General features: G+C 36.7%; 2 protein-coding genes across 2 annotated transcripts; both read left to right on the top strand.

Annotated features, from left to right (window-relative positions):
- The first annotated feature begins 5,108 nt into the window (after positions 1-5,108).
- On the top strand, positions 5,109-6,638 carry LOC103701801 (uncharacterized). The gene has a single exon (XM_008783974.5). It carries the CDS (start codon positions 5,224-5,226, stop codon positions 6,442-6,444), a length of 1,221 nt encoding a protein of 406 aa, XP_008782196.3. The 5' UTR covers positions 5,109-5,223; the 3' UTR covers positions 6,445-6,638.
- Positions 6,639-13,423: 6,785 nt separating this feature from the next.
- Positions 13,424-23,410, top strand: LOC103701800 (AP-4 complex subunit mu-like). The gene is made up of 13 exons (XM_008783973.6): positions 13,424-13,633; positions 15,123-15,217; positions 18,338-18,541; positions 18,759-18,875; positions 18,993-19,121; positions 19,679-19,805; positions 20,314-20,417; positions 20,586-20,690; positions 20,809-20,903; positions 21,817-21,904; positions 22,093-22,153; positions 22,268-22,341; positions 23,164-23,410. Exons 1-13 carry the CDS (start codon positions 13,576-13,578, stop codon positions 23,260-23,262), a joined length of 1,356 nt encoding a protein of 451 aa, XP_008782195.1. The 5' UTR covers positions 13,424-13,575; the 3' UTR covers positions 23,263-23,410.
- The last annotated feature ends 4 nt before the right edge of the window (positions 23,411-23,414 follow it).

Raw genomic sequence — 23,414 nt, 5'->3', positions numbered from 1 at the left:
GAGAGAGAGAGAGAGAGAGAGAGAGAGGAGGGATTTGGTTGGCTTGATACACGCCTGAAGCCACTCTTATCTTTCATCCCTTCTCTTGTTTGGTTTTGGTCTTGGTTTTCCTTCCCTCACATTACTCCTGATCCAGCTGGGCCATCAGGAAGAAAGGGGGATTGGAAATGGACTTCTTGGAGGGTGGAGATTCTTTTAATTTTCTCCTCTCGGTTTCTTCTCCCCTCTTGGGTGGTAGAGAGAGAAGGAGGGAGGGGGTTGAATGGCTGCTGTGCTGTGATGTTGCGGCTGCTGCTTGGGTACTCACTTGAAGGGGAGATGGAGGGATGGGACGTTTATTAATTAGATGGAGTCAATTTTCCATAATGCCCTTACTTTCTCAGACAAATTCTTTTCTTTACCTTGACCATAAAATGCCATGGGATGACTTTTGCTCTTGCTTGACATGATAAACAATATTGCCAAGCATTATCTCAGTTATTTAATCAGTTTTATGACCTTTTTTTAGAATAATTACTTTGCTGCACTTCCCTTCAAAAATAATATTAAATTAAAAAATTTTTTTGGCTATCTTTGTTAGATTCATGTATTTTTGTTGAAATAGTATACTTGATAGCTATCCATTTTCATATCATTTTTTTAAATATTTTATATTTATTAAAAAAATTTATTATTAAAAAAAAGGCCTCATTTATTGGATTCGCCTTAGGCCCCCAAATGTATTGGGCCGCCCCTGCCCGACGCTATAAAAAGCGTCGTCGAGTTTCGACCCCCGCTCGAAATTCGCCGACGCTTTTTGATAGCGTCGGCGGGGAAGAGTCGGCAAAACCATATTTTTTTGTAGTGATATATAGCCTTCTCTCTCAGCCTTCTCATCTCTCTCATCCCTGTACTTAAAACCCTAAACATGTGCAGCTACCTCTTCATATATACTTTCCAAAACTTTTAGTATAAAACCATTGCCATTAGATCCTTTGTGTATGTCTTTCCCTTTCTCTCCAAGGCATAGTAAGAGAATCCCAGGGAAGCTTAGTTGAGTGATTAAACCCCTCTTATTTTATATTTCTTTGGTTAGGATGTCTAATTGCCAAGCAATTAGACCTTGTATTTTCTAGACATGACCCTTTTTATTGCTATATGACTCTGTCTCAACATTCGTTCCTTTTTTTACCTTAGTCGTAAATAACTAACCATGATTTCCCCCATCAAGTGAATTCAAGGTTGTCATAACCTTGGAGCAATGGATCACTTTGATGCTCTGGATGCATGCTCCACGAGGTGTAGGGGCAAACCTATTTTGAGTTTTGGAAGAAGTTTGGTAAGGATGGCCATTGAAGGCCTAGGATTGGCTATGGAAGGCCTAGGATTATTCAGCAGGAGAAGAAGCTGGTTTTGGTGGTTTAGTGGATCCTTGGCAACAAAGAAGGCTAGTTTAAGTGGTTAGAGAAAAAGATGGAGCTAAGGATTACAACATGTCCGATATGGACTTGGAATAACCAGGGAACATGTATTATAGGAATGATCTCTCTCTCTCTCTCTCTCTCTCTCTCTCTCTCTCTCTCTCACACACACACACACACACACACACACACACACACGCATGCACACATAATCTATCTCCCACACGTGCACATGCACACACTCTTCTCAATCGTTTGGCCCTGTCATGTACTTCTTTTTGCTTCTCTTTTGAGAAACAAAGAAATTGACATCCCAACAAAAGTATTGATATAAGTGAAATTTGATCTTAATTGTAAAATTGATAACCAATTGAACAATCTTTGGTGCTATACTTTCATTCATAGCTTATTTATCCATTTCGCATGAAGAATCTTGTTCTCCACTTCTTTATACAACTTATTTTTGTGACTTTGCTTTTAAGTCCGGCAAATCTACTCTCGATTGAACTCAGTGCAATGATGCCTCTTGTACAAATAAACTAATTTTGGTCCGTATCAAGATCCATTGGACTGATTTTATCGCTATGGTTGACTTTTACAACTAATAGGTCTTGCTTTAGGCCTACTTAAAGCCACCTTAATTCATTGTATTGGTACTAGTGATGTGCTGGTTTTTTGTTACATTTCAATGAATCTCATATAAAATGATGAATAAGATTTAGAATAATCTAGTGATGTGCCTTTTTTTAGAGCTAAGGTTGTTCCATCAAGATTTCTTCTTATAAAATAAAAAAGTATTTGCCCTAAAGGATATATTTGTTAAAAGCCATATCTCTTTTGGCTGCATAGTGAGCCTCCATTCTTGTTTGCAAACCTTTCTAAAAGTTGCATATTATACCATATTTGGCTGGTCTTTTGAATATTTTTATCTTGTATGACTAAATATTGATTAATGTATTGTGCACAACTATTTAAATGCAAAACATCAAGCACGGACCTCAATATTTCAATACCGCATAGATTTTAGCATAATCCTTTATTAATTTGTTGTTTTCTCTCATGAGATATCCCAATATTTCTTTACTAGCAATCCATGTGGTTAGCAATTTATACTATATGATTGCATTTTTCATGGGCATGATTTGTTCTTAACTAGGGGTGGCAATTTATGACTCAATTCATAAATGACTCGCTTTAGGCAGTTAGGGTTTGACATAAACGGATTTGGATTATAAATAGGTCAAACCATCTAAACCTGTTTATTAGATGGATTGAATTTAGATTTAAACCTTTAACCCATTTAACCTGTTTTGACTCATTTAATAATTAGGTTAGGTTATTATCCGACCTATTAATCTAATCCGCTTAACCTGTTTAAACCATTTAACCTATTAAAAACCTATTTAACTCGCTTAACCTATTTAATAAATGGGTTACGTGGGTCGGATCGGGTTACCTATTTAATAAATAGATCAAATTTAGATTTAAAATTTTGACTTGTTTAATAAATACATCCGATTCAGATTGATAAATTTTTGACCCGACCTAATTGCTACCCCTATTCTTAACTTCATAGAAGCAATTGCATATACCAGTACCAAAATAGAGCATTCTTCTTTTGTCGCTTGGGTGGTAAGTTTTATCCAATTTTGTTTTATAGTTTATCATTATATAATTCCCATATCCTACTTTTAGCATCACATTATATATATTTATTGTCCTAACATTATTGCCGCTCTTCGAGATGCTGATTCAATTTTATGTGCGAAAATATTGAAATTGATTACTTTTTTATATAAAATACTAGCTCATCGCTTGTTCTACAATAGTGCTAAAGTATTTTTTTTGGCTATTTAGAAAATTTTTGAAAAAGAAGAATGAAAACTGGGGGATAGTAAACATAAATTTTTAATTTCTTTGACTTGGAAAGTCCATTAATTTCTTTTTAGGTTTCTACCATCCATATAATTGAAATTGTATTTTTAACAAATTTTTTGAGGTATTTTTGCGACAAATCAAACTCATAAAATTGAGTAGCTGAAGATACTCAAATATGATGTTACCACACCTCGCTTTTAGTTATTATGGTTCATTTTGCTTGGTGAAAAATATAAATTTATGATTATGGTGATGTACTTAAGTGGTTTATCATGAAGTTGTTGGAATAAAATCCGATCAACTATAAATTTTAGTTGTTGGAATAAAATGCGATGCCTCCATGCAGATAAAGAAATTTCCAAAACATTCCAACAGTTAACTGAAGATGAATATAAATAGAATAAGAGTAGATTGTGTTCTTTTGTGGCTTAAAATTTTTCATTCATTGCTATGTGCTCCCGTGTGCAACAGAGTTGGCTTTTTCGGTCAGATAAATTATGAAGAAATTTAAAAATTCTACATTTTAAATCTAGCTGATACGAATTTGGGCCTAGGTCTATTTCCTTAAAATTGATGGCAATAGAAGAATTTAAAAAATATACAACTTCAGTATCTCCATTATATATATGATGGAGAAATCTTTACGTAAAAGGACGTTTTAGAATTCTAATATGCCACTATGTCTTCTTGGGTTTTGAATTTGGAAGGTTACTCATCTTTAGATTTCATGTACTTAAATCTTTTAAAATTAAATAAAAATAAAGTCAATACCTAGCTCCCTCATCCCCTCTTATTTTCTTATTCATATGCACCACTTGTCTCCATGTCTAGTTCTAAGGTCCCATTTAGCAGAACTGTTGGCAATAGAGCTTTAGAAGTAGAGTTTTTGGAATAGAGATTTTCAAAGTAGTGCTTTTTATAAAAAGCTATTTGTTATTTAGTAATTGTATTACTAAAGTGCCATAAAACTTTAATATGTGTTTCATCAACAAACAAAAAAATACTTTTGATATCAAAAATTGGCCATAAAAAACAGTGTATTTCTCATCATCCTTCCTGAAAAGATAGCCAAACAATAAAGATTTCTGAGCGCCTGCCCGAGTGCTAAAAATCTTTTGGGCTGCTTGCAAATTTAGTTGAGTGATCACCAGTACAATAGAGCATAATAAAATATAATATATATCAATATATAAATATATAATATAGTATAATATTACTATAATATAATATAATAATATTCTAATATAGTTAATATAATATTGTATACTATAGCATATTAATATAATATAATTCGATACTATATAACCTGACACATTAATATATTATAATATTATATTATATTGTATTATATTTATAATATAATATAATATTTTATATAAAATATTATAATATTTATTATTATATATCAATATTTATTTATATAATATTTTAGATACTAATTTTTAGAAAAAAATATAGAAGCACGCAATTATATAGAGCCACGTGGCATTCACGACATGGGAGCTTTGGTCACACTGTGGTATATATCTCTCGGCTGCGCACGTATGTAGGATTTTTGACATTTTTTATCATTAATATCTTATATATACATGCAATTTTAAGAGAACCATTTCCGTATTAAAGTAGGACCCACATTCCAATTGCAGTAAGTTACACGTGGCTTCCTGTTAAGCTTCTAGGACCATTTCTCGTCCAATGCAGCCACCACATTATCCCACGCTGATCAGCCAAAGTTGGTCACGGCACCCAAGGGGTGGGGCATTCTGGTCCGCCGCAGAGCATATGATATTTTTAAATGACCATGTGCCCCCTTTCGATTAACAATGAATATCTGTCATTTTAAGAGACTTCATGTCCTTTTTCGTCATTATGATCTTTCTCCAGCGCATATCCTATTTTCTTCCTCCTCCTTTCGCCGTACCACCAGAGAGTGCTGGAAGAAGCCATGGATCCCGGCGGCCGGGCAGAGGCGGAGCGGTGCCTGGCGATCGCGGAAAAGCTCCTCGCGGCGCGGGACCTCGTAGGGAGCAAGCGGTTCGCGGAGCGGTCTTTGGAGGCGGACCCCCTCATCGACGGCGTCGACCAGATACTCGCCGTCGCCGACGTTCTCCTCGCCTCCCAGCGCCGCGTCAACAATCACATCGACTGGTACGCCGTCCTCCAGCTCCCTTCCTCCCCCGATGGCCGCGACCCCTCCGCTGTCAAGCTAGCCTACCGCCGCCTCGCCCTTCTCCTCCATCCCGATCGCAACCGCTCCCCCGGCGCTGATGCCGCCTTCCGCCTCGTCTGCGACGCCTGGTCCGTCCTTTCCGATCCCTCCAAGAAGTCCCTCTTCGACGCCGAGCTCCACATCGCCGCCTCTGCCGCCTCCAAACCCTCCCCATTCTCTGCCGCCGCCGGCGACTCCGCGGCCACCACCTTCTGGACCGCCTGCACCTTCTGCTGCCGGCTGCACCAGTATGCCCGCGCCTACCTGAACTGCTCCCTCCGCTGCCCCAACTGCCGCCGGGCGTTCAACGCCGCCGAGATCACCGCTCCGCCGCCCATCGTCCCCGGTACCGACATGTACTACTGCTCCTGGGGCTTCTTCCCCCTAGGTTTTCCCGGCGGGCCGGGCTTCGGCGGCACCCCGGATCTCAGTAGCGGGTGGAAGCCCTTCCATCCGATGTTCCCGAGGTCCGGGAACCACCCCTCGCAGCCGCCCCCCGACAACCAGCAGGGCCCCCGAAATGGGCCCAGCGAGACACCGCAGGATAATGAGAGGAGGGAAAATGCGATGAAGCCCCAGTGGACGACAGCGCCGGCCGCGAGGAATAAGAAGAAGATGGCGAGGAAGAAGGTTGGTGGGGGCCTAAAGAAGAGGACTTGGAACACAGAGAGTGAGGGGAAGGGTGGCAACGAGGCTGAGCCAGCGATGCTTGGCCCTGAGGTATTGGAGGGCAGTAGGGCGAAGGCTGCCACCATTGATGTTGATGAAGAAGTAGAGTTCAGAGACATTAATATTAACGAAGCAGCCAAGGGTTCTGAGGGCAATGCTGAGATTGTGGGAGATGAAGGGGACACGATGAACTTTCATATCGACATGGATGCTACAGATGAGCTCCTGGGTAATCTTCAAAGCCTTCCCTTCTTGAAGGAGGAAGAGATTCCAGGGCATATGCCGTAATAACTGTTGTAGTAATAGGGAGCAAACTCATGGGGCAGAATAGATGGTAGTTGTGATGTGTTTTGCTTATGGGGTCGGACATGTTGTATTCTAACTGGCCCTTGACTACATCCTAGAATGTACAATTGTGATGACGTGATTTTCTTTTTCAAAATTTTTGATGGCTGAGGTTCGGTTAAGCCACTCCTGTGGTATTTCAAGTTTTAAGTCAACCATTCTCAAGTTTGGATATCAGAGATCACTGCCTGCTTAGGTGGGAAAAGTGCAGTTGTCTCTGAACCGTTTTGGTTCAGGGGAATTTTCTATGACAACTCAGTACTTCTTCCCTCCTGCTGCGGTAAATGTGAGGAATCATAATGGTATCTGTTAAGCTTTAAATTCTCTTCTTTACTTGATTTGATTATCTTTATCCATTCAATTGTTTATAATTTCATAGCAATTACAACTGATTTGGTTCTCTTAGGTTGGTGTCGTTTGGCTATCCATGTCCAATTGGTTTTGTGGCTTGTTGCTTGTTTTAATATGAAATCAGTAATGCGATCAATACTATATGATGATGGTGATGGTTATAACTTTACACTCTATATGCTATACATACTCATGAATTATATACTTTTTATAGTTGCCTGTTCTATAGTTTTTTATGTCATATGCCTTTGAATAGTATTGTCAGCATTTGGGTTTTGCAAGTATCTGACTTGTATGCTTGAGGTTGCAAAGCATTTGGATACTATAATTGGCACTGTCTTCTTAATGGTGTGGGTGCATTCTGTGTTACTTTAGAAATTGAAAGATGTGAGCTTTCTAACAGCAGATAGGTGAGACCCTTTACGTTACACTGCTCCTTTGCTCTTCTACGATATCATGTTATGGCTAGAGGGATAAGTTACAGGCTCCTGGGAGGTTATGAAAGCCATGGATTGAAATTCTTTTGGATCATACTACATTGGAGAGAAGTGTCATAGCATAAGTCCATTGAAGGATATTTTTCAATGAGGTCAAATGTTCTGTGGAGAAGATATATGTTTAAGTACAAAACTGTGTTGATTGAAAATCAAAGAATCAATGTTATAAGCAAGAGTTTCTTTCTTAGAAAAGAATGTGGATGAAATGGTAATGGTGTAGTATGGGGACGAGATATTCTAGGGGCATCTTATCTCGTTTGTAGCATCGAGTATCCTGTGTCTTTGGAACTAAAAGAAGCAAGAGCAAGTAATGCTGCTTGGGAACCATGTTCAGGTGCTATCCAGCTTCCTCTTCATTATGGAAGGGAGCTGCATAAAATTCTATACCTAAACGTTCCAAGAAAGAATACATATAAAATTTTCATAAGATTTATTTTTACAAAAAAGAGGATTTACTTCGAAATTTGTCTCTTCAGGATTTAATTAAGTATATATTGGAGATCATTGGAATATTGTGTTACAAATGAAGAAGCTGGTCCGACTGTTAGGGCATCATTGAAGGGTAAAATGTGTTAATGGTAGCAAAGCTTTGAAGACTCAATGTATAGGTTTTGTTGATTGCCTACATGGCATGGTCCATATCTTGAAAACATCTTTGCAGCTGATTATGATCTTATAATGTAATCTTTATCAAGGAATAGACCTGTCAATAATTACATAAAGTTGCTCCTGGTGTCAATTTTGTAATTGTTTACTAGTATTGAATCCCTAAAGGAAGCAAGGTTCCTGATGGTTCTTAATGTGGAGGTGAGACTTGATACAGCAACAACTTATACACCTATACCTGCGATGAATTTTTTTTAATTTGTGCTATGAATAGATGACGATTCAAAGATTCACCTTCAAGACAGGACCAGAAGGCCGAGAGCTGATCGCTGCTACAGGTCCCTACCCTTCTTATTGTAATAATGATGGTTGCTAGTGTGCATGTGCCTGTGTTGTAGGTAAGCAAGTAAAAAATTGGAGGAAACAATGCGCATGAGTTTATGGACAAAGAAGGTAGAACTGTTTATAGCAATTCCTGAACAAAGAAGTCTTAGAATCCTTATGGTTTTGAGATTTCTGATTCTTAACCATGCATGTACGCCCTATTTCCTTGTCAACTACCAGCTTAATTATATGTGTTTGCGTTTGTCTTGCTTTTTTTTTTTAAAAAAAAAAAAATCTTGATCTTTCTTCCTTATGAAGATTTAAACTATCTAGGAAAAGAGCTTCAAACAAGAAAGGAATCCGCTAACAAGTACAAATATGTTTTAAAGAAGGATAAAAAAATTGAAGGCCAGACTGAAGTGCTAGACTAGTTATTTACATGAGGATGGGTTAGAGGTTGATACACATAGACTACTGAGGAAACATAAGAGTGGAATTTTTTTTAGGTGAAGGGAGGTGCGAACACCACCCTGTTGGAGTGAAACCAGTTGAGGACAGGGAGATGGTGAATATGGTGAGATGATTTGGACATGTGCAATAAAGATCCAAGAAAGCCTGGGAGGTGCTTAATTCTTTGTTGGCATGTCTATGAAAAGGAGGGGATGACCTAAGCATCATGGGTGAAGGTTGTGGGAAAATATATAAAAAGCTTGTAGTAGAATTAGAGTTTGTCCTTCACAAGAATTATTGGTGAATGAGGATTTGTGAAGTAAATTTTAAGCAGTAGCAAAAAGGTTTGTTGGTTATGGTAATGATTATAGAGAAAACCTCATCAAGTTGATGAAGGTAGCTACAGGAAATATTTGCAGTAACTAATTTTGTGATTCAAATGAAGTGTGTATACCATGCATTATTTCTCACTTGTTTATTGTAGTTGATTAACAATTGGTTATTCTGATGCAGAAGTACTCCTGATTATTAGTGGCATGTTTGAGAATAATGAATTAGGGCTTAGTTCTTCTTGGTTTAAGGGAATAAAAGAACAAACAAGGACTAGAATAGGAACTCATTCTCCACATATAGCAACAATTTGATGAAGTTAATGCATCAGAAAATGAGGATCTAAATCCTGATATTTCAGTGAGAAGGATAACTAGACCGAGTTTTACATTCTGTCTTGAATAAACTCTTGAAGTCCCTATTTTCAGAGAAGTGGGGTGCATAATAGAGGTCCTTGAGTTTACAGAAAATAATTGTAGTGGCTATTGTTCTCTCTTCAAACTGCAAAAATTCTTGGTTTTGCAGGGCTTTTGAGAATGATTACAGAATGAAAATGAGTTCGTGAAACAATGCCAAACATGGAAACAAAAACACTGCATTTGATACAATTTTGAATCAAAGTTTATCAGTTACTAGGAAATGAATGTATGAGGTCGAGGAACTTGACAAATATGATATGGTAAACAGTAGTCATGGCAACCATGTTTATCTTGAATCTTAAGAGCAATCTTAGCTATTTATCTAAGCATCATCAATTCTTATACTGACTCTTACCTATGTACAACCTGTAATATGACTTATTCTCTTGAATAAATGACTTGAGGTTATCATGTTCATACATATTAGTCATGCTTTTTGCTTCAGGTGGATCCACATTTGATGCACATTGGAAAGCAAATGTTGAAGTTCTTCTCGTTGAAGCATACTTCTGTTCAGGTTATTGGACTGCAATGATTGTTTTAAATTGAAACATTTTGATTTTTCTTGCATTATGCAGTAAAAAATTAAATTAAAATAAAAGAGAGTTCAAAAATCTAAATTTTGGAAGAAGGAAAAATGTTAATTTTCAAGTAGCCTATTGTTGTAAGAGTTGAAACAGTACATTGGTGATATTGCATAAATGATGCATATTGTGAACCTCTGATGCGAATAAGAATGTCAATGAAAAGGACATGATAATGCACAAGGCTCTTGCCACTGTAGGGCCTGAGAATAGTCGGATGTACATAGCCTTACCCCCGCATGCATAGAGCCTGTTTCTATGCTTCAAACCTATGACACCTAGATCAAAATGGAGCAACCTTACCGTTCTGACAAGACCCATCCTCTCAACTAAGAATTTTAACAAAAAACACTAAAAGATAATGCATTTCTAGAGTCGGGGGTTCAAAAAGACAAGTAATAACCAATTAAGAGAGTAATTGCTACCTAAATGGGATCAGAATATGGTGCATTTGTTTAAAATTTTCTGTTCCAATACTCTGACTTGCTTGTTTCACTGAGCTATTATTTTGTATATGTTGTAGATAAGAATGTGAATCCCAGTTAACAGCAAGTGGTCTAATGTGTAGACATGCACTATATCAGAGGCATATTTATCTTTAAGGCTTCAAAAACAGTTGCAGTATGCCAGCAGCTGAGGTACCGCATATTGCCTGAGCAGTATGCAGCCACGTGGGTGGGTACCTAGACTGTTCGTATATGCCAAGAAATTAAAAAAAATAAATAAATTCATAATCACAGATTAAAAAGGCAGAAAAATAGAAATAACTAGGAAAATGTAGAAAAATAACAAAAAGTTGGATAGAGGACAGGAGGAGAGGAAGCACTCGATCACTTATCCAAGGTTTGAGCTTATGCAGGCGACTTGGGCAGCCACAGTCTGTTCTTTGATACAATCCTTATCTTTTTTCACCTTAAGTGGATGCTTCTCTTATAATAACCATTAAGGAACCACGCAACCCTAATCAAAACCATTATCCCCTCCCTTCTTTTTTACTTCTATCTTCCTCTCACCTTAATGGGTTTCAGGGGCATATTTCTGCTTAATTGCAAGGAAATTAAATCCTCACAGGTATTAGATCCTCAACTGATAAATTTTTGCTATTTTAGAATCCTTATTTTAATTTTTATGGTCCGAAACACTAAAAATAGGAACTGAAATGTCGACTACTTCTCATCTGATATCCCCAAGTTTTCACATTAGTTGATATCATGATGGAGCTTATGTTTTTCTACAAAGCATTAAATGTTATTGGTTATAAGAGTCAGATTCATGTATATTCTTTTTATTCTTGTGCTGCAGTGCATTCATGCTACAATATTCTTGTGTCATCATGACCTTGCCACCATCATCTTTATACCCCAATATTTGTGCCCTTACCCAATGCTATTCTCACTGACACGCAAAAAAGACTTCTCTGAAATTTCTCGGTAGACCATTTCACCTTAGTGATGTTTGCACTCTTTATTTTTTTTCCCTGGGTAGGATACCATAACATAGAAATGAGCAACTAGTTTTGATTTGTATGCAGAGACCCATTCTGGTTTGGTTGGATTCATAAAGCAAGCCAATAAACAAAAGTATATCTTGAAAGCAAAGCATGCATAACAACTTACCAGCACCTGTTATATATCCTGTTATAAATAAGTTGATCTTTGTCACTTGCACAGCATATCAAGGTTTTTTTTTTTTCAATGGAACTCTCTAGTATATATCTTTTCTCTTGCCGACGCAAGCCTTGCTTATCATAGATAAGAATCATAAATAAACATTCTTCACCTCTCCTCTGTCCATCCTAACATCTTTTCCTAACCGAGATACCGATGTCTTTGTTGATTATTTCCTCTTTGAGTCTGCATTGATGTTAGTCAAATGCTGCCTTCTCATTTTAGAGAACCATCCTGTTATTACATTTCCCATCCCTTGACTCTGGCCTAAACTTCTTTCAGCAGCCACACCAATCTCTGGAGGTCTCTGGTCCTCTCTCTCAAATTTCTTTTTTGATACATCTGCTGTATCAACTTCAAATCGATCCACAGCCAGTTCTCATACAGAACAGGAGAAACTATGCCAGAATAATCAGATCAAATCCTTATTCTTATTTTGATGGCACAGAACAGTCCCTTGCTGTTTCTTTCATCTGCTGAAACAATTATAAAACAAGGATGTAATTGTCACACTAAACTCAGGGCTTCTGAAATTTGACTCAGTTATAATTGCATATATCATTTCAGCTGCTTGCAAATTCAAGCCCTCCAATCGATCCGTGCCTCTTTTCATGCTCCTAGAATTCGGTACTTTGTGTTCACTTGAATCTTGCATTGGAAATCTCAGCAAATCCAGGATTCAGGTGGTTAGATTTGAAAACTGCCAGCATAATTAAATCAAGCCAGGCAAAGGCTTTAAGCGCAGGCTAATGATCGCGGACATGGCTTGGGATGGATTTGGGATTGCACAGAAATTGCTGTAGAGTGGTAGGATCATCAGCCACATTCAATGGTGCTATTGCATCCTAATTTACTGCACTGAAATGCCTGGCCACCAAAGGACTAAAGCCCTGTTTGGCAAAATGAAAGAAAAAATAAAAATCAGATTGCTGCATCCACACTATAACCACTCAGGACTATATCTAGAGGATATACATTCAAGAATCAAGCTTAGAATCTTTGGCTGCTAGGCAAAGGAAGGAGCAACTCTTACCTTTAGAAAATCTCATATGCGGGAAAAATAAAAGCAGCATATTCTAGCAAAATAATATTTCTTCTTTCAAATTGGCAAGTTCCAACAAAATGGTAAAGACTTGAAATGCTGTCTTCGACGAGGAAAATAGATAATGAACATCACCTTCTCAGGAAAGGTATGTTGCAAGAGTCTTTCAGTATCGCACTGCAGTATAAAATGTTGGCATCAATAAACAAAGAAAATCCTCTCATAATTAACGGGGTAAAAGATGAATATCGAATCATCATGTCTATTTACTTGGATTTTAGGTGGATGATATGAAGTCCGCCCATTAAAAGGCCTTAACGCTTCTGGAATCACTACAGAGTCATCCTCTCCCCAGCACGTGCGGTTGCAATAAGAGAGTGCACAAACTTTATAAATTTCACATTATTACTTTATCTAAGTATTATTATTATTATTATTATTGCTAAAATAAATATTTTATATACTATAAGTACCGAATAAATTTATTAAAATTAAAAAATAATAAGTTTCGGAGTGCTCTAACTCCTAAGCAACTTTCTTTTCTGAGTCTACTAGGTGTATTAGGAGTGACAGGCTATATAAAATATTACTTGGTTTATAATTTTATTGATCTTTTTAAATAAATGCTTAGTATTATTTAGGGCTTTTAATCGTGCCGACCTGATGACTACCATTATATATTTTCTTGGCGTGCAACGCACGTGTCGAAAGGCCCGGTGAGAACCGAAGGGCTCTTTAGCTAGCTACCAGCGTCGTCCGTCCGCCTTCTCCTTCGGGGCTTTCTTTGTTCCAAGCAAAGAAGCGATGATCTCGCAGTTCTTCGTGCTGTCGCAGCGAGGCGACAACATCGTCTTCCGTGACTGTATGCTCTCGCTCCTTCCCCTTCTCTCTCCTTTCCAGTTTACTCCCGAGATCCCATCGCGAAGCGCCCTTCTTCGGTGAATCAAAACCCTAACATTAGATCGGCGCGAGGGCGATGGTATCCGTGGGATACCACTGGCTGGAGAATCTCTGGATGCCTTCTTTGCTATCCTGAATTGGCCTTTGATGGATTCGAATATGATCTATGTCCCACGGGTTCCTTTCCACCGAATTGATGACCAGAAATCCATAGAGTAGTTATATTGGTTCTTTAAATCGATGCCTCAATTCTTGTTTGTGCTATAATGTCTTGAGTTGATCTCTTTTTTACGAGATCGGTCACGATCCCGGCTGCTTTTTGGAGCTAGAATTGTATACTGGTGCCCGGATTGCCGTTTGTTCCCTTGTAAATTAGTTGTAAAGCTGTATTGACAAGCCTTTTTTCCTCAATGTTATAACATTGATCATAAAAACAACTCCTTTCGGTAGTTATATTTCAGTGTTGCCCACGATGCCACCTTTGCCCTTGTTCGAGTTTTGATGTATTCTCTACTACACAGTGAGATTGATCGTGAATCTGACCTTTTTATTAGCTAATGCTATACAATTATCCAAGTTTCGTTTTTTGTTCCTGCATAATGTCTATATTTTGATGCTTTTCCTGCTTTGCCGCAGGACTGGTCATGCACCCTACTCCTTTCTGTAGCGAGAGTTATACCATGAATATGTGGATCATGTCAATTGCAGTTTTTGTTGAAATTTGAATTGCAAATACTGAACAAAAATGTATTCTGTAGTATATTTTGTTGTGTGGTTTTATCTGTATATAATGCTTCATCAAGGAAAAAAAATCAGAGGAGGATATTGAGAAAGCTCGAAGTGTGTGAACTTTTTTACTAGACTAGGATGATCCATCAATGTTCGAAAAGCTTACTCGAGGCTTGCTTCACCTTTGACTTTGAGATGAGGCTCCCTGAAAACATACTAGGGCTCTAGAATGGAGATATATACATATATAGACAACATTTGCTTGAATTTTATATTTCTACATAATTATACATATATTTTTGTAGAGATACCCTTAGATTGTGCTCCCTCGTGCAGAATTTTGAAATCTCTAAAGGTTGGTATCCTTTGAAGCAGCTCTTTTCATATATGCAGGAATTTTTAGGTTTCTCTTTTATTATCTTTGAGATCTTCTCTTAAATGGGCCAGTATATCTATAGAATCAAAAATGATCACTTGTAGTTTTAAAACAAGTGTGCTACTATCTATAATAAAAGTAATGTGTTTATTAGCCATGGGACTATGATAAAAACTTGTCAATCAGCTATTTTGGTCTTTCTTCTTGTCTCTAATGTCAAACCATTTGAAGTTACTTTGTTGAGGTTTGAAGTTTGTTATGTTTTTTGTTCAGGATCATAGGTCTAAGCTAGGTTTGAAATCATTTTGGATATGAAATCAAATATCCCTTTATTACAATGATGCAGATCGTGGTGAAGTGCAGAAAGGGAGTGCAGAGATATTTTTTCGTAAAGTGAAGTTCTGGAAAGGGGATGAAGGAGAGGAGGCACCACCTGTCTTTGTAGGTATTTGCATATGCAAAGTTAATTTACAGTTCTATATCTTTGTTTCAAACACTATTATAAATATTTCAGAAGAGGCTGCAAGCTTAGCCTACTAAATCAACAGCTGAAGATGAAGCAACTTGTCCTCATGAAGTTTAATACCAGTTTGGCAATGTACAAATCACTGTGCTATTTTGTCTTGTCCTCGCCACTTATTTTATTTAGAAAATACCACTATTTATAGGCAAAGTTAATTTACAGCTCTATATCTTTGTTTCAAACACTATTATAAATATTTCAGAAGAGTCTGCAAGCTTAGCCTACTAAATCAACAGCTGAAGATGAAGCAACTTGTCCTCGTGAAGTTTAATACCAGTTTGGCAATGTACAAATCACTGTGCTATTTTATCTTGTCCTCGCCACTTATTTTATTTAGAAAATACCACTATTTATTGGCCGCTCACCCAATCTATGGCTCATGTAGTTTGTACACTAAGAGGGTGAAAATCTTATGCTATTATTTTCGTTACTAATCTTGTTCAAATATCAGTTATAGAGATGCATCATGTTCTGATTCCATCGTTCAACTTTCAAGGGGATGACTGAAATTTTTTTCTCCTAATAGGATCGGCCACAAAGAGTTCTTAGTAATCATTATGGTCATGCAATCATAAATGATGCTACAATATGCTATGAAAGTTGCCAATTTGAAGTTCAAAATAATGGTTTGGAGTTATATCTCCTAGAATTGTTAGGATAGTGGCGGAAGTGACAATTCTAGATGTGTTATCCTCATTTGTGAGTAACATATTGTTTCTGGTAATTGCTTATTTATTTGAAGGAGAAAAATGGAGCATGGTAGATACATTTTTCAAGCAGCAAATGATAGTGAAAATATTCCCTTCTTTTTCTTGCAGTTTGATATTCAGCCTAAAAGTTGAAAACTTAGAATATGTAATGTTTCTTCTTATTCATCCAGAGGATGAGAATGCATTTTGAAAGATGCAGTACTCAATAGTAAAATGCTGATATGTGACACAGTTCTTCCTGTTAAAGTGAAACTTGGATAACATTTTGCTTGCCATTTTCTTGAGATGTAAGTTTTGTGACAGATGGATAATGTTGTTAGTGCAGCCACTAAAATGGAGTCTATTATGTACTACTTAAATTATATTTTTGCAACTATCACTTTGATCGACTTATTTGTGGTAGATCAATACCATCTCACATAATTGGCCTTCTTGGATGTGAATTAGTCTCCTTTACAAAGAAATAATTGTCATCAGAAGTTACACTTGAATACTAAACTTTTTTCAAATTAGTGTGAGTGCTATCATACATGATGGGGATTTACGAAAACCCTAAATCAACAATTAACACTATTTCAATTAAGAGAGCTTTTTCAAGAAATTGAGAAAAAAATCAAGAGTTCTGGGTAGTGACACATTGCCTCTAAAGTAGAATTCACACTTTTGCTTCAGCCACAAATTTACTCACAAGCTTCTGACTTTTGAGATGTTGTTTTATTGATCAGAATTATTCAAGCAGAGTTTATGCTATTGAAATAGCGAAGACATCATGCCCTCAAACAAAGGGACAAATGTGACAAGGTACTTCTGCTCATACCAGTCTTGTTGAGAGCAGAAATTCCACTTTTCAGATAGCATTTAAACTCCCCCCCCCACCCCCCAAAAAAAAAAAAAAAAAAAAACCCAAACAAAAGAAGAAGGAAACTTTTAACTAAGGTCCGTCGAACCGATACTGGGACCTGTGCCGGTCGGCTATTAGTTCGGTATGGGGTGAACCAGGCGGTTCACCTTGGTTCAATAAACCATGATTCAATCTTTTTAAAGAGGTGGGTTCGCACTGGTTCCGCTCTGAACCATTTGGTTCGAGGCAGGTTCAGAGCGGTCAGGACGGTTCGGAGAGTTTTCAAAAAATAGGGCGAACTAATCCGGTTCCCTACCGGTTCAGTTTGGTACGGGGTGAATCGGATAGTTCGGCGTACCTTACTTTTAACTGTTCATGTGGAGCTGCTGATTTAGATTTCCCCAAAGTGCTATGGTTCCATCTAGGCACCAAGTGTTCCATAAAATATTTTGGGGGAAAAGAGAGCCATCACTTGTGAATCTTGTGATGGGACAACAGGTTCTGCAGTTCAGTTCAAGCCTTGCAATGACTTCAACTTTTGGATGAAGGGCACCAACAAATGGGGCCAAAACAATTGTATACTCCCTGCATATGGTGTACTGCAATGTATGTTTCAACTTCTATCCATCTAGCGCAGAAAAGACCCATAAAGCCCAGTTAGATTTACCCTTTGGAATCTAGGCAGCATGAGGTTGACCCTCAGTATATGAATCATTTAGGCAGCACTTTCCCATTGTGGCTTGCGATTTTGTATCCTCTATATGTGCTGGTGTTGTTCATAGAAATTGTTTTAGCTTTGTGCCAAATACAATTTTGCTTGCTCTTTTTGTTTCTGTGTTTGCACTTGCATTTATCTCTGTTTGTGTATTGTTTTGGGGGATAGGATGGGGGAGGGCACTCCATCACTGATCTAGATTTAATTAAATTTTTTTTCGATTATATTGACTATGAAGATCTAGTATGTCATTTTCATAGTCTGATGCTGATTCACACTTTGTCAGCTTTTTCCTTTCATGTTGATCACTTGGGTTTTGGTTATCTTCTTTCATCTTTAAATTAGTTTACATATACAGAGTAAAGAAGATAACTACACTGAAAGTCCACTTGAAAACATCAAAGTTTGGTTAAGTCCAAGGAGTTAAAGTTTGAAAGTACACTCAACACGGTTATGGAATCTGAGTCCATAAGAAGGGTTTCCTTTTTCTTTGTTAATTAAATTGAAAGGTATCAATGTTGGAGTTTAGATCTATGCTCAGTAGTGCAATTTAGTATATTTAGCTGTCCATTGTTCAATTTAATCCTTTGTTGCATTATATCATGCATAAATTATCTTGCATTATATTGTACTTGTTCTGTTCTGCTCATGTTTTTCCATCAATTATATGTTGACATTTTGCACATTTACTTTCTGATATCATCTAGCTGTACATCACCTCATCTTTTCATCATGAACTCTTACAATTCATTTCTTTTGTTTTTATTGATAGAATGTGGATGGTGTTAATTACATTCACGTGAAGGTTGCTGGATTGTTTTTTGTGGCAACTGCAAGGGTTAATGTTTCACCATCACTTGTTTTGGAGCTTTTACAAAGGATTGCACGCGTCATTAAGGACTACCTTGGAGTTCTTAATGAAGATTCATTACGGAAAAATTTTGTACTTGTGTATGAATTGCTCGATGAAGTCATTGTAAGTATTTTGTGCTATTATGTTTGGCATAAAAATATTTATTGCTTTGTCAATACATTATATATTTTTTTTCTTATTTTGTGATCTACAAGGCATAGTAAGTTGTTATTTTTTGCTAGTCTTTGACCATGAGATTTTATGATGGTTAAAAGTGATAACTAATCGAATGGTGATTTATTTCTGGTGGCATTTAATTTGTATTTAATCCTATTTTTAGGACTTTGGATATCCACAAACAACATCTACGGAGGTTTTGAAGTTGTATGTGTTTAATGAACCAATAATGGTTGATGCTGCACGTATGCCACCTCTTGGCCCTGCCGCCATGTTTATGGTATCATTTGCTTATATTGTCATTTTGCACTACTATGACAGATGCTCTGATGACATCTTCCATTTGCAGCTATTTTGATTTGATTTAGTGATTAACATTTGATATTTGGTATTGCAGCAAGGCACCAAACGGATGCCAGGTACAGCTGTTACCAAATCTGTTGTAGCCAATGAGCCTGGTGGTAAGAAGAGGGAGGAAATATTTGTTGATATTATTGAGAAAATAAGTGTGACATTCAGCTCTAGTGTGAGTAAATATGTCTTTTACTTTGTGCAATTTAGTTAATTTTTTCATTGAATGCAAATAATTTAAAATTTCCTTGGATACAAGTCATCGTTGATGAAGTGATGTGCATGTAATGCAGATGTTAAGTATTAGATTACCAATTTAGATGTTCATGCGGTGTATTTTAACAGCCAAGTAATTTTTTATTTATTGAAGTTAAAATTCTTATTACAGTGAGCTGTTTTTCTCCAATGATTTTTTATTGCTATTTTCCAAATTTGTTTGGCTAGTTCAAGTATGTAGACTCACAATTTGAACTTCATATAGTTATTCATTTAATGCAAAATTAGTCGAGGTCTTGTGGATTTTTTAAATACTCTGTTCTAATGTTGTTGAATGCTTAATACCGGTCTTTCAAATTTTCTGGTTACTTCTGTCTACTCTTGTTAAAAAATTTCTTATTATTATGTGGAATGTTGTATTAGCTCAGTTTTTTGTTTACTTTTGCCTTGTTGACACCTCTAACTGGATCTTCTTAGTTAGCAACAGGTTTCCTGATACTCTGCTTCTCTAAACAGGGCTACATACTGACCTCTGAGATTGATGGCACCATTCAAATGAAAAGTTATCTTAGTGGAAATCCAGAAATTCGTTTAGCTCTTAATGAGGATTTGAGCATTGGTAGAAGCGGGGCTTCTGTCTATGGTATAGTTCGTGATTCACATGCTTATTTACTTCTTTTTCTTTAAAGATTCTAAGTATCATAGTCATGTCTCTTTTTTTTTGCTTGTGGCAATGACTTTGATACTGTGATCATGTATTCTTCATCATTTAACCGACTCAACAAATATCCATTGTTAAAGGTAGTCCGTTATGGTACTGTTCATTTTTGTGACTAGAACAGATACTTCTAGCTAGTAAAATCTGCAAAGGCAATAATTCTCTAGTTGATCTTTTTGTGGTTCACTGAAAACTGACAATTATTTCCGATCAATTCAAGATCTGAAATACAATTACCCTGGCTATAGAATCCTGGTGTCGTTCCCAAATAGTAGTTTTTTTTTAATTAATTTTTTTTTTCCTCGTTAATGGCATGTTCCAGTTTAACTTAGAAATATGCAAATTTATATATTGCTAATTTACAGTTAATAGGATTTTGCAAACTCATTGATGGTTATGACACATTATTTTTATGAATTTGATTTTTCAACAGACTACAGAAGTTCTACTGGAGGAGGGCTTGTGATACTTGATGATTGTAATTTCCATGAATCTGTGCATCTTGACAGTTTTGACATGGACAGAACTTTGGCATTGGTGAGTAGAGTTCCCTGTAAGACACATCGACTGTGGCAAACAGTTTCAATTCTGACAAACCCCTCTTCTCCTATTTATGATTTGACACAATGGGACAACACTGTTCAATGCTTGCTCTTTTATCTTTGCAGCCAATTTAGGAACTTAACTTTTCTTTCTTGGTCACAGATCCCTCCAGATGGAGAATTTTCTGTAATGAACTATCGTATGACTCAGGAATTCAAGCCTCCTTTTCGTGTTAATGCATTTATCGAAGAAGCAGGACCATTAAAGGTGTAGACATGCTTCTCTGAGGTTTTTGCTGTTATGACATGCTTCTGAAAAAATATAGTTAATATAATAAGTTTTGACTTCAATATGTCTGGATATATTTTATTCTATGATTGAATAGGCTGAAGTTATTCTGAAAATACGTGCTGATTTCTCCCCGAGTGTCACTGCTAACACGATTGCTGTACAAATGCCAGTTCCAACTTATACAACAAGGTGATTATTTTTTTCTTGCTTCTGCAACTCTTGTATTAGGCTGTTATGGGTGCCTCTTGTGGAATTGCCAATTTTGATGGTCTAAGTTCTTTAATGACGATGGTTATCTTTTTTGTGCTTTAAATGGGGTTTTCTTTTAATTGCTTCCAAATTCCATCTTTAGGTTTCCTTAACGGTTGGAAACTTTCAGTAAAATGGTTTTGGTGCACTTTTGATCTATATGATGTCATCAACCACATTTTTGACTGGAAGTAATGCATATATGGATTTGCAATATTTGTGTGTTTGTGTGTCCTTGTGAGCATTTTTCAGTTTACGACACAGAGACTCACAAGATATAGTCCTTAAACTCTACATATTGGCTATAAAAGGTATCAAAAATTGTACGAACCACTAATTTTTCAAACATGATTTTTTCCCACCTTTTATTTTAGGGTTTGCTTAGCTTCAAGGAAACCTGTGGAAAAGGAAAAGAAAATATTTTCCTTGTAAAAGAAAAAAATCCAAGTTCCAATGTTAATAAAAAGAAAAAAGAGACCCCAATTATACTTCTTCAGTAGGACCTTTGGTTTCATTTTTCATTTTCTGAAGGTTCTTAAAAGAAAATGAAATGTTCAGTTATCAAAAAAACAGTCATATATTTTTTCTGTGGAACCAAACAACTGGAAAATCAGATTTTCAAGAAAAAAAGGCAGTTTTCTGATCTGTTCTCATTGCAACCGAACAGACCTTAGTAGTCTTCTATGTAACCACATGGGAGCTCAATGCCCTGACATCATGAATCTTGTATATTTGATGTTAAACTAAAATTCAAGGTTTGTAACATGTGAGAGTAAATATTCTTCCTGGAATTTGAATTACATTATAATGTTTCTCTCCTGATTAATTCTTATTTTTGGAAAATTTTGTTTAGAGTTAGTTTTGAGTTGGAACCTGGTGCAGTCGGACAGACGACTGATTTTAAGGAAGGAATGAAGAGATTTGAATGGTGTCTAAAGAAGGCAAGACTCGTAGCTATTTTTTTTATTTATTTCTTATATTTTTTACATTAGTTTCGCTTGATCATTTAGCATCTCGATATGCGTCAATTTTGCGCTTATTTTATATACAGTCTGAACATGTACATTTTTTTGTCTAACTTATACTTGGCCACCTGCATGTTGGTTTAAAATAATCCATAATATTTCAGATTGTTGGTGGATCTGAACATACATTGCATGCAAAGCTCACCTTTTCTCAGGAGTCACATGGTATGCACAATATTTCAGTGGACCGAGCTTGATTCAGTTCTCTATTTTCTGTAATATTTTGTCTTTGAGTTAGTCTTAGCTCCTGTCAATACAAACCACTATTCTGTAATACAGGAAACCTCACGAGAGAAGCGGGGCCTGTAAACATGAATTTCACAATACCGATGTACAATGCATCGAGGCTTATGGTGAGGCAGTCAGTTGATTATGATTTCTTCATTTATTAATTTGTTCATTACTTCATCATCCTAGTCACTAAGCTAAACCAACATTTACACTTGTTTTTGTTCTGCATGGTTTTTGTTTTTCCTGTAAAACCATCACTTGACCCCAGACTGTTGAAATTTAAGTGGAAGTTCAGTTGTTGGATATCAAGTAACCACTTTTAGAAATTCTGTTAATTGTATGCAAACATGTCAAATGTTGTGATTGCAGACCTTTTGTAGGTAAAAGAGCTACTCCAACCACTTATTCACAACACTCCAAGAATAGACTGAGTTGTTTATTTTTCTGTTAAAAGATAATCTTCATAAACTTGCTCCAATTTATCCTTGTGTGTTTAAGTAAGTGACCTATTTGAAGGTTGATCTTAGAGGATGCTGGTTGGGTTAACCATGGAAGGTAATTAAGTAATATTAGATGCTGTGCTGCAAGGCTGTAGTCAAGTGGACAAGTAACCTAAAATATTTTGGGCAACCTTTGACATGCTCATGACTTGGATCTTTAGCAGAAAAGTTTGCCATGAGAACGCTTGGTTGGGCAATGTATCGCTCTCTTATTTGGGCTTCGTGACCATGATGTGATCCTCCTTTTCTATTATCCACATCAAGCATCATGAGTCTCCTTAGGCTTTATAACTAAATGTATTACTGCTGCCGCGACAAACTCATCACGATGTATCGCTTCTGAAATTGTTAGCTTCTAAAAGAATATTTACAACCGGCATTACTTGAAATACTTTCAAAATTATTACTGATGGCATTTTTGTTTTGTTTTTCCCCCCAATGCAGGTAAGATATCTACATATAGCCAAAAAATCCAAGACCTACAATCCTTATCGGTGGGTGAGATATGTCACACAAGCAAATTCCTACGTTGCTCGCTTATGAGAAATTGTTTTTACCCCCCTCTCTTTGTTTATCATCTGCACTTGGTTGAATGTATCAGCAAGACATGATATGACCAATTCTTTCTGTTACATGTACCGCTTTCAATGATTTCAACTGCAGGGAGCCCTTTCTGGACCTTTAAAAGAAACTTT

The sequence above is a fragment of the Phoenix dactylifera genome, chromosome 12 (assembly GCF_051530095.1).
Source record: "Phoenix dactylifera cultivar Ajwa chromosome 12, Ajwa_hap1_PhDact_Kaust_v1.1, whole genome shotgun sequence".
NCBI lineage: Eukaryota > Viridiplantae > Streptophyta > Magnoliopsida > Arecales > Arecaceae > Phoenix > Phoenix dactylifera.
The sequence above is the reverse complement of the archived record's forward strand: the minus strand, read 5'-3'. Positions and strand labels throughout refer to the sequence as shown.